We start from the raw sequence: 13940 nt of genomic DNA on the forward strand, positions 1-13940 counted from the left end.
GTAAAACTTTTCTTCTGTCATTTAATGGTCGGGCATTGTACAGCTACAAGCATTTCACCCCCATGTCATACTGTGTATGGTTGTGTGTGTGTGACAAATAAAATTTGAATTTGAATTTGATACACGGCTCGCCACGACTCGACTCGACCACCTAACGTGCATGGTCATTGTTATAGTATTTTGATATAACTAGTATGCAACACGCTACAGTAAAGATGTTGAAGCGATGATATACCTGCTGCTTGGTCTTTGGCTTTTTGTCAGACTCAGGGATCATGGTGAGGTTTTTTTGAGCTATTTCACTTGTTGCTGGGTTACAAAAATGGTGGTTTGGATTTCTCTAAAGGAGACGCTGTCATAACTCATGGAGTGATGCCACTGACCAGACAATTGGTGGCATGTTGTCTCACAATGTCCCATTTTAGTACCTGTTTGGATCGCTTTGAACCCTGGCAGTGCAAGTGCTATTTTAATACCTGGTGCCAGGTACTGTGCCCTAAAGGAAAATCCTGAAAACCATGGCGAACCGAGGCAACCTTATTCTAAGCTATGCACTATTTGGTGAAAAGCATGTGATGTTTGCAGTGGTTATCTTCATCTTTGCTTGTGATTGGCAGTTCTGTTTCATTTCCGCATGGACTAAACTACCTTGACGCATAAAAAGCCAATCAGAGGTAACATAATATCTATTATTATATATCTATTGTTATAATCTTCCAATTCAAATTTTTTATAGTAGAAAAGAATACAAGCACGGTGGCACGGTGGTTAGTACCGTTGCCGCACAGCAAGAAGGTCCTGAGTTCAATTCCAACATCAGGCTTTCTGTCTTTCTGTGTGGAGTTTGCATGTTCTCCCCGTGTTTGTGTGGGTTCCCTCCGGGTACTCCGGCTTCCTCCCACTGTCCAAAGACATGCAGCTTGTGGGGATAGGTTAATTGGATAATCCAAATTGTCACTAGGTGTGAATTGAATGAATGTGAGTGCGAATGGTTGTCTGTCCCTGTGTGTTGGCCCTGTGACAGACTGGCGACCTGTCCAGGGTGTACCCCGCCTCTCGCCCTATGACAGCTGGGATAGGCTCCAGCGCCCCCCGCGACCCTGAAAAGGATAAGCGGAAGCAAATGGATGGATGGAGAATACAACCAGCCTATATGCATTAGAAAGTGAACCAAATGATTTTATTGTAGGTTGACCTGTTTTTACCTCACATGGACGCACTTGTCCTGTTGGCAGAGAAAGAGACCGGCACTATAGAAAGATAAGATATATTTCATTCTAACTCCTTTTTTCCAATAAAGAAGTTTGTTTTGGACTCTGCTCAGTAATAGACTAACAAACTCAAAAACAAAAACAACTTGCAGGCAAACAGAATAGAACATAAAAGATATATTTCCAACTACCAAAAAATAAAAAATGCAAAATTACTACATGACAACCACATGAATTACTTGTCAAACGAATGCAGGTACTCACGTTTTATTTAGCACATTTACATTGTGCATATTGCCAGTGGCGTGTCCAGCGGGGTGGTCTGGGGGGGGGGCACAGGCCAGTGTACATCACTGTCACAACAGCATTTGTTTTCATTCAAAGTCTTTATGGCTTTAATACCTGGTGGGCCGGTCTCTAGTCAAAATGCCCGATTTTCTCTCCCAGTCCAGCCCTGCAGGTTAATACTGGCAGTGTCACCATGCCAGCTGACTGTATTTCATCATCAGCCAGTGTTGTTCTTTATCAATATTACCAAAGTTTATCATAAGCCAGCATAGAAAGTATTTACTTGCTTTCAGGTTTTATTCAAATGTTAGTCTTTTCATTTGTTTCCCCACTTTTTCCTGTTTCAAAATCAAACTCCAGTTTGTGAGAAGATTATCTTCTTTTTTTAATAGGCAGATAAAGTTTTGCATTGGCATTGGCTAATTTGTCAATTGTTTGTTACAAATGTTCGTATTTTAATATTAAAAAATGTTTTTGCCCAAAACATATGTGCACTATATGTCAGTAAAAATACTATGCAAATATTGCTGTCCTTGAATGCTGAGTAAACACTGACAAAGCACTGATTGTATCTCTTGTACTTTATCAACGCAGTATCTAAAAACTTTGCACCGTAGTGGTTAAAATCTCATTCTAATAAGAGTTAAAAGCGCATTCAGTTATTAGATTTATAGGGTTATTGAATTATGGTTAACGGTTGGTAGAATTTTTTTTAAACATTATCTGCCAATTACATCTGCCACCCCTCTCCAAATCTGTGCCCCTACCTGGCCCTCCCAACAAAAATTTTCTAGACACGCCACTGCATATTGCTGAATGAATTTGCTTTTGATCAAAATCTTCAATAAAATTAAAAAAAATAAATAAAAGTGGAAAATGACAGACCCTGTGAAATAATCCTGCACATAAGCGTGTTTTTCCCTCAGAAGTTTATTAATTCAGAGAGCAATCATATCGTTATTGTTGTTATTATTGTAGTTTTATTTTCTCTTAATTTTGTTTCATTGCTTGCCATTTTTTAGCTATGTTATAAATTTTGAAAGGTCACTTAGGTGAGATACTCAAAGAGGCTACCTGATATAGGTAAAATGAAATGTGGTCCATTTCTGTTATATAATATTTGATAGTATTTTATGTTAGTTTTTAGTTTAGCATTAGATTTCTCCAGTCGTTGTCATGAGGATGTTTCTAAATTACAGTTTTAATCAGGCTGCACCAAACCACCTCTGCAATGTGGACCACACTCTGGACTCATAATGGGGACTAATAAATTTAGTGTACTGCTAAAGTTTCCAAAATGTCTTGTTCAAATCTATTTTATTTATATAGTGCCAAATCACAACAACGGTTGCCTCAGGGCACTTAATATTGAAAGAGGCTCAGGGAGGGGAAGCCATCTGCCACGACCAGTTCAGGTGAGGGGAAGGAGACATAACAGAGCTAGTGCATGAGGTTTTGGGTTCTGGATCCATTCTCTTGGAGAGGGACACTCCTGTGACAGTGGGTCACAAACCCAGCGACATGACACATCGTTTCACAACCATGCCACATGCACCAGTTGAAGTGGTTGACATGTGAGCTGATAACAGCACCTTAATGATACCAGTGATGGGAACACACCAAACTGCAAGAGATAAAGGGCCATCGGAGTCTAACAATCACATACCTATCACATACCTATCTAAAGTCTGTTCATCAATAAATCCAAATCCATCCATATAAAAAAGCACAGAAATAACTTTGTTAACAGCTTTTCTGTTCTATTGAATCATTTGTTTCAGAACGAAAGCATTTAGTTTGTTTAACCACATCTCAAAGATGCACTATTTGATTGAGATCTAGTAACTATAGAGGTCAGGAAAATCAATGTCATGTTCAGGATCCTGTTTAAGATGATTTGAGCTTTGTGACATGGCATATTATCCTGCTGGAAGGAGCCATCAACAAATGGGTCCGCTGTGGTCATAAAGGGATGGCGTTGTCACCAGCAATAATAAAGTAGGCTGGAGTGTTTAAATTATGTTCAGTGGGCACTATCAGGGTCAAAGTGGGCCAAGAGAATTCTGACCCTATCATTCGTATCTCACACCAGGAACTGACACTCATCAGAGCAGACAATGTATTTCCAGTCTTTTATTATCCAACTTTCATGAGTTGGTGCAAACTGCTGTAGTCCATCTGTTTTAAGGTTCAATATGTTCTGCATTCAGAGATGCTGTTCTGAATACCTTCATTGTAATGAGAGTATTTTTGAGTTACCACTGCCTTTTTATCAGCCTAAAGCAGTCTGGCCATTTTCGTGTAATCTCTGGCATCAGTAAACCATTTTAATGCCTTGGATCCAACTTCTGCTCACTGGATATTTTCTTCCAGTACATTAGCAATTTCTGAAATAAGACATGACCAACTGGCACCAATAACCACACTGCATTAAAATCAGCTGCATTAATAGATCTGTGAAAGAGTTTCTTAATGACATTTACACATTTAATTGTCATTAGAAAGCTAAAAGTACGTGAAGTTCAAAATGCACCATTGGAATATAAGCCTAATTGTTCCTGAAAGCCTCCAAAAATTTGGGGTTTTTTTTAATGACAAATTGATCTATGATGAACGATTCCATTAATCAGATTTTTTTTTACTTATAAGATAAGATAAGATAACCTTTATTAGTCCCACACGTGGGAAATTTGTTTTGTCACAGCAGGAAGTGGACAGTGCAAAAGTTATGAAGCAAAAATTAGAATACAATAAGAATAAATACAGTACACAACTGTACAGAATAGGATAAAATAAAATACTATATACAGTAGAATAAAATAGAATAAAATATACAATAAGATAAAAATAGAATACAAATGCTATATACAACTGAGTAAAAATACAACGATGCCAGAAAAGTATTGCACTTAGTGTTATTGCACATGTGTGGATGTGTGTGTTTGTTCAGTTAAAGTCTTTGTTGTGGAGTCTGACAGCAGTAGGGAGGAAAGACCCGCGAAATCTCTCCATCCCACACCGTGGGTGCCGCAGTCTCCCACTGAAGGAGCTGCTCAGTGCTGTCACAGTCTGCTGCATGGGGTGGGAAATGTTGTCCAACAGGGATGACAGCTTAGCCGCCATTCTCCTGTCACTCACCACCTCCACTGGGTCCAGAGGGCATCCTAGAACAGAGCTGGCCCTTTGGATCAGCCTGTTCAGTCTCTTCCTGTCCCCGGCAGAGATGCTGCCGCCCCAGCAGACCACACCATAAAAGATAGCAGAAGCCACCACAGAGTCATAGAAGGTCTTCAGGAGTGGGCCCTCCACTCCAAACGACCTGAGTCTCCGCAGCAGGTACAACCTGCTCTGCCCTTTCCTGTAGAGGGCGTCTGAGTTATGAGTCCAGTCCAGTTTGTTGTTCAGATGAACACCAAGGTACCTGTAGCTGTCCACAGCCTCAATGTCCATACCTTGGATGTTCAGTGGTTGCAGTGGAGAATGCTTGTGCCTGCGGAAGTCTACCACCAGCTCCTTGGTTTTAGTGGCGTTGATCTGGAGGTAGTTCAGCTGGCACCAGTCCACAAAGTCTTGAGTCAGTCCTCTGTACTCCTTATCGTCCCCATCAGTGATGAGGCCGACTATTGCAGAGTCATCAGAAAACTTCTGCAGGAAGCACTGGGTGGAATTGTGGGAGAAGTCTGCAGTGTAGATGGTGAAGAGGAACGGAGCCAGAACCGTTCCCTGTGGGGCCCCCGTACTGCAGACGACCCTGTCCGACACACAGCCCTGAGTCCTCACATACTGTGGTCGGTCGGTGAGGTAGTCCAAAATCCAGGTAGTGAGGTCATGGTCCACTCCAGAGTTCTCCAGCTTGTCCTTCAGAACCGAGGGAAGAATAGTGTTGAAGGCACTGGAGAAATCAAAGAACATGATTCTCACAGTGCTCCCAGCAGTCTCCGGGTGAGCGAGGGAACGATGTAGGAGGTGAATGACGGCATCATCCGCTCCAATGCCAGGCTGGTAGGCAAACTGAAGTGGGTCCAGTGATGAGCTTGTTAGGCGCCGAAGCTGAGCCAGGACCAACCGCTCCAGGGTCTTCATCAGGTGGGATGTCAGAGCCACCGGCCTGTAGCTGTTGAGGTCCTTGGTGCGTGAAGTCTTTGGCACTGGTACAACACAGGAGGTTTTCCAGAGCTGTGGGACTCTTCCCAGCCTCAGGCTCAGGCTGAAGAGGTGTTCCATCACCCCACACAGTTGGTCCGCGCAGGACCTGACGACCCTCGAGCTGATGCCATCTGGGCCCGCTGCCTTCTTGCCATTAATCCTCCTCAGTTCCCTCCTAACCTGGGTGATTGAGAGAGACAGGCTGGAGCCTTGTGTTAAATGTGTGTTGGAAGCTGTTGTTGGGGGTGGGGAGGAGTGAGCAGGGTGAATAGAGGAGGTGTGAAGTGTCTGAGGTGTCAGAGGTGGAACAGCAGCAGTGGGGGTGGGTGAGTCTGCAGCCGATGTTGCAGACTGCCTCATGGCTGAATGAAATCTGTTGAAGAAATGATTCAGTTCATTTGCCCACTTCACATCCCTCCCAGGCAGAGAGTTCTGATGTTTGTGGCCTGAGATGGTTCTGAGGCCTCTCCAGACTTCACCAACGTTGTTTTGCTGAAGCTGGTTCTCCATCTTCTGCCTGTAGCTGTCCTTCCCATTCCTTATCAGTCCACTCAACTCTCTCTGCACCCTTTTCAACTCCTCTTTGTCTTTGGATTTGAAGGCCCTCCTCTTCTGCTTGAGGACAGCTTTAATTTCTGGGGTAATCCAAGGTTTGTTGTTGGAGAAACACCGTACAGTCCTGGTAGGTACGGTGTTATCCACACAGAAATTAATATAGTCAGTAATGCATGTAGTAAGGCTGTCGATGTCCTCTCCGTGGTCGTCACAGATCACCTCCCACACAGTCGACTCAAAACAATCCTTAAGAGCCTCCTCGCTCTCCTCCGACCATCTCTGTACTGTGCGGGTACTGTACTGTTATAGAGCTTTTGATCAATTTGATGTAAAATTATCAGTCCACTTATCTTTCAGATACAAGGACATTTCAAAATGGCCCCAAACTTTGAAGCAAAATTATATTTTGTAAACATCTGATTACATCTTGAGTAATAAGTAGGAGGATATTGCCAAATAACCAGAAAAAACATCAGTGCTGTGGAGAACTGCTTTACTAATTCTTGAAAATGTAATTCACAAGTGAGGAAGTGAAACAAATGTGCATGGGCACAAACCAGTAGGAAGTAACTGGATCGTTTTGAGGAGAATATGAATGTGGTTTCTGATGATTGGTTAGTTGTTGTTCAGCAGAGGCGGAGCTGCATATACATATAAAACACACACAGAAACAGCATCAGTAGTTGCGCTTCTCTTTCACTGAATCATCAATTTCCAGGAAGAAGCATCTGCTCAGTCTGGATACTCAAGTAACACATTTCATTTCTTTTCTTGAAACTGATTATCTTTATTATGTTTCTCTATTTTCAGTTTAAATATAGAATTTGTTTTCTTTTTTTTGCTCAAAGCTCTTTTTTTGTATCTTTAAACTTAGTAGTAGTTTCAGTGTATAATTTATGATTTTTTTTTTCAATTCAGGCTCACAACAAAACAACTGTAATGTAAAAATATATACATAAACTAATTCATAACTTAAGATTTGAAGAGTAGTAATCCTGTTCAAGGAAAGATCCTATTGAAGCTTGAAAGCCACTTTTTTAATTTATAGAGAATTCCAATGTTTTCATGGTGAGATCAGTGCTTGCTGCTTTAAGTGAATGGGTGATGTACAGGCATATAGTTTGTAGTGGTTTTGGTCACATTAACATTTTTCCCAGTGTCTTTAAAGTGTTTACCACACTGCATTTCACTTCTGACCAACAAAACACCAGTGCACATTTGTGTTTTTTTCTTTCACAAAGTTTCTTTTCCTACAATAACTTTGATCCTAACTATTTCACCTTAAAGGTGGGGCTTAAATACTTTGACACGGGAACCAGTAATAAATTAAATTTGCAATAAAATATTGTTTACTAATAAAATTCCCATCTTTCTTAAATTCAACAGAATGATGAAACTGAATGCTTTCCTTCTGCTACTCCTCCTAGGAATAAGCTCGGTTTCCACTTATCGTAAGTGTGTGAGATATCATAAAAATAAAAACACCCCCTGATTTAGTAAAAAAAAAAAAAAAATGCTTTTTTGGGTTATACAACTGGAGAAGTTCTGTTAAATAGCTAGGTGCCATATTATTATTATTATTTAAAATTTTACAAGTGAGTAAAAGAATTTTAAAATCAACACGGATAGCAGCTAGAGTGAAAGGAAAGGTGAAGCAGGTGAACGTAGGCAGAAGAGGGTTAATAAATATGTTAGAGAAAGTCTGAATTGAGCTGCCAGGCCAGAGGAACTGAGGAGAACTACAGAGAGGATTCATGGATCCAGTGATGGAGGACATGCAGAGAATTGCATGAGAGGAGGATGTTAGGAATAAGATGAGATCGAGGCAGATAATCCACTTCAACTTCTACTCTGGTGTTACCTCGTTATCATTTGGCCGACTGTAATTCGTCCAAAACACAGCTCTTAACTGGAACGTATAACCGAGATCACATATCTCCCATACTTGCATCATTACATTGGTTACCATTTAGTTTTTGAACTATTTTTACGATTTAAACACTTGTTTTTAAGACGCTGCATGGAGTAGCTCTTACATATCTCTCTGATCTTCTAACCTGGTATACTCCCACAAGATCTTTAAGGTCTGCAGGCCAAATGCTACTAGTTGTCCCAAGATCCAGATTAAAACACAGAGGAGACCGGACATTTCCGGTGACTGCTCCTAAATTGTCGAACACGTTGCCTTTCATATCAGGACCTCCCCAACCCTGGATACTTTAAAAACCCATCTGAAGACCCATTTTTAGTCTCTGGCTTTAAATCAGTATGCGTCTGTTACTACTGTTTTTATTGTCTTATATTTCTGTGATTCTATTCCCTTCTAACTTTATCCTATTTTATGTCTTCTGCTTTGACTATTGTACAGTACTTTGGTCAATAGATGTTGTTTTAAAAGTGCTATATAAATAAACTTGGACTTGAACAAAAGGAAATTGCTAGTTAACTAGTGTAGGGCAACCCTGCAGCTGTAACACTAGATGCCTCTAGATTTTGTAATATAAATTTGGATTTTTGGAGCTGTGGGTTGCAGGGAAAATTGAAAGATTGTTTTTCTGCTTTCCTGGACTGAACTTTTCTTATTGCAGAATAAATTACAGTCTCCTAGAAGAAGTGACTTTATGAAGCATAATCAAAGCAACAACTTGCATTCACAACCTCTTTTATTTAGTGGCTTATGGAAAGCTATTTTTTAATGTGCAATACTCTCCATTTCAAAAACTCTCTTTGTTTGTATTTTATTATGTACTGATATTTTATTATGCATTGTATATTTTATATTCATTGTACATCTCTGATTTGCAGAAAATGTGGCCCTGCGTGGTAAAGCAACTCAATCAACCCGTTTAACTGATAACCCCGTGTCAGCTGCCCACAACGCGATTGATGGAAATCGTAATTCTGAATTTTCGGTTGGGTCTTGCACACACACTAACGAGCAGACGAACCCCTGGTGGAGAGTGGACCTGCTTCAGTCCTACATAATCACATCTGTCACCATCTTCAACAGAGGAGACTGCTGTCAGCACAGACTCAGTGGGCTGGAGATCCACATAGGCAACTCTTTGAACAATGAAGGTTTAGAAAACCCAAAGTGTGTAAATAGAAAGGAGAAACAAATCATCAGCTATACAATGATTCTTTTTTCTTTAATTTTTGCATTTTTATGTTTGTAAGCATAAAAAAGTATTGTGGTGTTTACTTCTGCCTTTCTAAAGTAATCACTGGTAGCAGGATTGGTTGCTGCAGGGCTGACTTTGTTAGCTGTCCATACTCGGACCATTGGCATGCTACATAATACTACAACAAACAATTTAATTATAGTACCTGCAATGATTTAACTACTGTAAAAATGCATCCCAACTAAATTTATATAGTACTACAATATCTTGCTGCATTATTATCACGCTGACCATAAAATGTTCTGAAATCTGCTGCTGTGGTAAACTCTGTGTTTCTTTCTCACACTTTCTGTAAGGGTTGGTACAATTTCTGAAGGTCGTACAGGTGAATCCAAATTGACTTTCACCAATCGGGTGGAGGGACGTTATGTAACATTGACCCTGCCTGGTTCAGGTAGGATCCTCACACTCTGCGAAGTTGAAGTCTATGGATACCCTGCTCCAACTGGTGAGAATTTGTGCCATTACATATAATGCTATGGAAAAGTATTTGCCCCCTTCCTGATTTCTTAGGGGTGTTTTGTGTATTGGTCACACTTAAATGTTTCAGATCAGCAAACAAATTTTAATACTGGACAAAGATTACCAAGAACAGCAATCAAGCATTTTGGGATAACTGGATATGACGAACTTTTGCCTACTCTAGGGTTTTCGAGCATGAGGGGCATGTTGAAGGTCATTTTGCAAAGCATCTTAAAGTGATTTAAGTTTAGACTAGGCCACTCAAAAACCTTCCATTGTTTTCTATTAAAAAGTGGACTTGTGGTGGTGGTGGTGTGTTTCAAATCATTGTTCTGTAGCATAACCCAATTGTGCTTGAGCTTCATGGCATTGATGTCCAGGCATTCTTCTTCAGGATTTTCTGGAAGAAAGCAGAATTTATGGCTCCATCAATTACAGCAAGTCTTGGGGATCATCAAGATATTTTTTTGGCAAACGTTAGATGAACTTTTGTATTTTGTTTAGTCAGGTGTGGTTTTCACCTCTAAAGTCTCCCATGGATGCCATTTTTGCCCAGTCTCTTTCTTGTTGTTGAACACTGACCTTAGCTGAAGTAAGTGAGGCCTGCAGTTCTGTAGCTGTTTTGTTTAGATCTTTTGTGACCTCCTGGATGAATCTGCGATGAGCTCCTAGAGTAATTTGATGGTTCACTGTTCCAGGTTTTCTCTGTTTGTGGATGATGAACCAGGGTTTGAAGGAGTCTCGTTGCCTTACAAATTATTTTGTAACCCAATTAGGGTTACAACCCTTTATGTAACCCCAGTTTGGTTTGGTTAGGGTTATCACTTTAATAAATTAAATAACTTTTTAAAAATTGCATTTTGTATTGTCTCGGATTATCTTTTGATCTGGAATATTTAAGTAATCTAAGAAATCTGGAAGAGGCCAAATACTTTTTCATGACACTGTGAATAAATGTGGACTGCATGTAGCCTTACCTACAAGCTGTGGTATAAACCACAAAGTTTCAGGCTGATAAGCGGTGCTGCTGCAATAAAGGTTTAATCAATATATATTAATGCAAGCTACAAAATTGGGGAAAAAATCTTTAATTGTTGCACATGTACTGCAGCGCTTCAAGTGACTTAACAAACATGACAAACATCATACTTTTTAAAATTTGTCCTTTTTGCAGATGAGAATCTTGCACTCCAAGGAAAAGCCACACAGTCGTCAAGATATTCATTTGGCATTGCATATAATGCCATAGATGGAAATCGTAACAGCAAATGGGAAGAGGCCTCCTGCACTCTCACAAAAAAATCAATGAGTCCGTGGTGGCGGCTTGATTTGCTCAAAACACATAAAGTGTTTTCTGTTAGTATCGTAAATCAAGATTCTCAACCAGAACGACTCGATGGAGCTGAAATCCGCATTGGAGAATCTCTTGAAAACGATGGCAACAATAATCCCAGGTACTTCACATTTCCCAACTCAACAGAGTTGGGAGTTCGCCTTGTAATCGGAAGGTTGCCGGTTCGAGCCCCGGCTTGGACAGTCTCGGTCGTTGTGTCCTTGGGCAAGACACTTCACCCGTTGCCTACTGGTGGTGGTCAGAGGGCCCGGTGGTGCCAGTGTCCGGCAGCCTCGCCTCTGTCAGTGCGCCCCAGGGTGGCTGTGGCTACATTGTAGCTTGCCATCACCAGTGTGTGAATGTGTGCGTGAATGGGTGGATGACAGGTTGTGTAAAGCGCTTTGGGGTCCTTAGGGACTAGAAAAGCGCTATACAAATACAGGCCATTTACCATTCATCATGGCATGTCTTAACAGCTTATACTCTTCTTCTTTCGACTGCTCCCTTTATTGGTCACAGCAGTCAGTGTTGGGAAGGTTACTTTTAAAATGTATTCCACTACAGATTACAGAATACATACCCCAAAATGTAATTTGTGATGTATTCCGTAACTTATCCTGCAAGTTACTCAGTGTGAGTATTGTATTCTGAATATTTTGGATTACTTAATATATTGTCATGCTTTTTACAACTATATGAATATCCTATTGCTCTGTGATTTATTGCTAATACTGAAGGCTGTTCGCCACCAAGCTAACATTGTTAGCTGGAGTTAGCTGAAGTTAGACTGAGGTTAGACTTATTATTTGCAGCTAGCAGGTTGTTAATGCTATCCATCAAGTCTAACAGCCTGCAGTCTATGAACTAACTAACCTGTTGAGAGCAGCTTGGTTCCTGGCAAACAGAGTTTGCATCGCCCATCCCTTTCTTCTTTAAAGCTGAAGTAGTGTCAGAATTTCCACATAAGAAATTCATTTCTGCTCGTTCATAATTAGTGATAATTGGTGATGCAGACAAGACAAACTGAATGAAATGGTGACACCTCCCCACCCTTGCTTTTTACTTTTTATCAGGTTATAATTGGAAGCATACTAATATGCTGAGGCAAGTGGGTAATCAGGTCGAAAGTCATAACTAGTCATGATTATAATTGTCATGGTGAGTTTAATATTGTATAGATGTTAGCATTTAGCCTCACATAATCAACAGTGAGGCTACGGCATAATTCAGGTTTTCATAGAGATTAAAGTGAGAAATTAAAGACTGGGGGAAAAAAACTCACACAATACAGATTTACAAGAAAGACTGATATTTTGTCAGGTTGTAGTCATGAATTTACAAGAAAAAATAATAAAAACATCATCTAGTTTTCATTTTAAAAGCATATAGGCATGGTGATGGTCAATGTTTCAATTAATGAAATTATAATAGTGTATGCAGAAGTAATTGAAATAATTCAAGTCAGAGTCAAATGGAAGAGTTGGATCTGAGTGTGCATTAACTATGGCAAACACTCTGAGTGTACATTCATTGTGTGTGTGTTTATCTGACATGCCTGAGATTTGACTCAGTGACTTGATGTGAACTTTTAGGGCCCATTATGAATGTTATATTTGAAACTGAGGCTGAGAGTTGAGTTGTTAAATTCCATGAACAAAACAAGTGTTCTGATCAGAATTAACTAGATCATGTTCTGTTTCTTCTGCCAGGTGTGCCGTGATCACAGGTATTGCAGGAGGTGCTGTTGCTGTTTTCAAGTGCAATGGGACAGAGGGCCGTTACATTAATATCGTCATTCCTAAGAGAAATGAGTTCCTAAGTCTGTGTGAGGTTGAAGTGTATGGCTCGAGACTAGATTAATGCTAAAGCAGCTAAATTTCTCTCTTAAACAAACAAAACAAATCACAGCTTTAATATAATCATGAAAAACAATTGCATCTAATTAAAAAAGCCATAATTTGAACTGCTTTGTTATCCACGATACAGTATAAGTGTTCAGTGATTGTAACATTTTACCAAAGAGTCCTGCAAACACATCAGCTTTAATAGTACTACTTAGCACATATACACAGATAACACTGTATATTAAAAAATGTTCCCATTACTCTTTAGTTAAAACAGCACTTTGTGACAACAATGAAAAACAAACATCAGCCTGCTTATGATGCATTTATTGTCACATGTCGCAATAATAATGTCACAATGTATGTATTTGTTAAGAATGTCTTTACTGACCTTGTGAACTGTGGAAACTTCACTGAAATGAATCATGGTTTTTTCTGTCAGAGAAAAGGAGAACTGATGAAAGGACGTCTCAGTTCTGACTGAACTGTAGAATTTACAGTCATCTGAAAAAAAAAAGTATAAGAAAAATGACTTTCCAATTTTTCTTGACAACTAAACATTTGATCCCATCTTTTAATAAATTTGGTATGAATAAACAATATCACAAGTGAATTTATTTTGTTAATAATTTTTTTTCTATTCTGCAAAAAATATAGATACATTTAATATTCGTCTCTGTAAAGACTAAGTACATATTTAGTCTTAGGAACTAGTACGCCTCCGTTTAAGAGAATAACTTTGTTAACTACATCACTGCCGTAGGATAGCTGTCATTTGAATTGTTTCTGTAGTTGTTTTGATTTTTGGTGAAATTACTGAACGCACAATAGATGTAACTATGTCACTGTCAAATTGATATGATGTGATTATATGATGTTCATAATGTGTATCACCTGGCTGAGATCAGACACACACACA

General features: G+C 39.7%; 1 protein-coding gene across 1 annotated transcript; it reads left to right on the forward strand.

Moving 5' to 3' along the window:
• Window positions 1–6859: 6859 nt before the first annotated feature.
• LOC146565103 (fucolectin-1-like) lies at window positions 6860–13091 on the forward strand. The gene is made up of 6 exons (XM_085293028.1): window positions 6860–6949; window positions 7587–7651; window positions 9006–9294; window positions 9679–9830; window positions 11019–11298; window positions 12887–13091. Exons 2-6 carry the CDS (start codon window positions 7588–7590, stop codon window positions 13035–13037), a joined length of 936 nt encoding a protein of 311 aa, XP_085149154.1. The 5' UTR covers window positions 6860–6949; window position 7587; the 3' UTR covers window positions 13038–13091.
• Window positions 13092–13940: the final 849 nt, after the last annotated feature.

The sequence above is a fragment of the Mchenga conophoros genome, linkage group LG11 (assembly GCF_057382185.1).
Source record: "Mchenga conophoros isolate Kocher_MC1m ecotype Shallow Benthic linkage group LG11, M_conophoros_male_GT1.1, whole genome shotgun sequence".
In the NCBI taxonomy this organism is placed as follows: domain Eukaryota; kingdom Metazoa; phylum Chordata; class Actinopteri; order Cichliformes; family Cichlidae; genus Mchenga; species Mchenga conophoros.

Bases quoted from the DNA above. Each gene is read 5' to 3' on its own strand.
- LOC146565103 (XM_085293028.1), top strand. From the start codon at position 7,588: ATGATGAAACTGAATGCTTTCCTTCTGCTACTCCTCCTAGGAATAAGC. The intron at 7,652-9,005 runs GTAAGTGTGTGA...TCTGATTTGCAG, and splicing joins AAGCTCGGTTTCCACTTATC to AAAATGTGGCCCTGCGTGGT. The intron at 11,299-12,886 runs GTACTTCACATT...TTCTTCTGCCAG, and splicing joins GATGGCAACAATAATCCCAG to GTGTGCCGTGATCACAGGTA.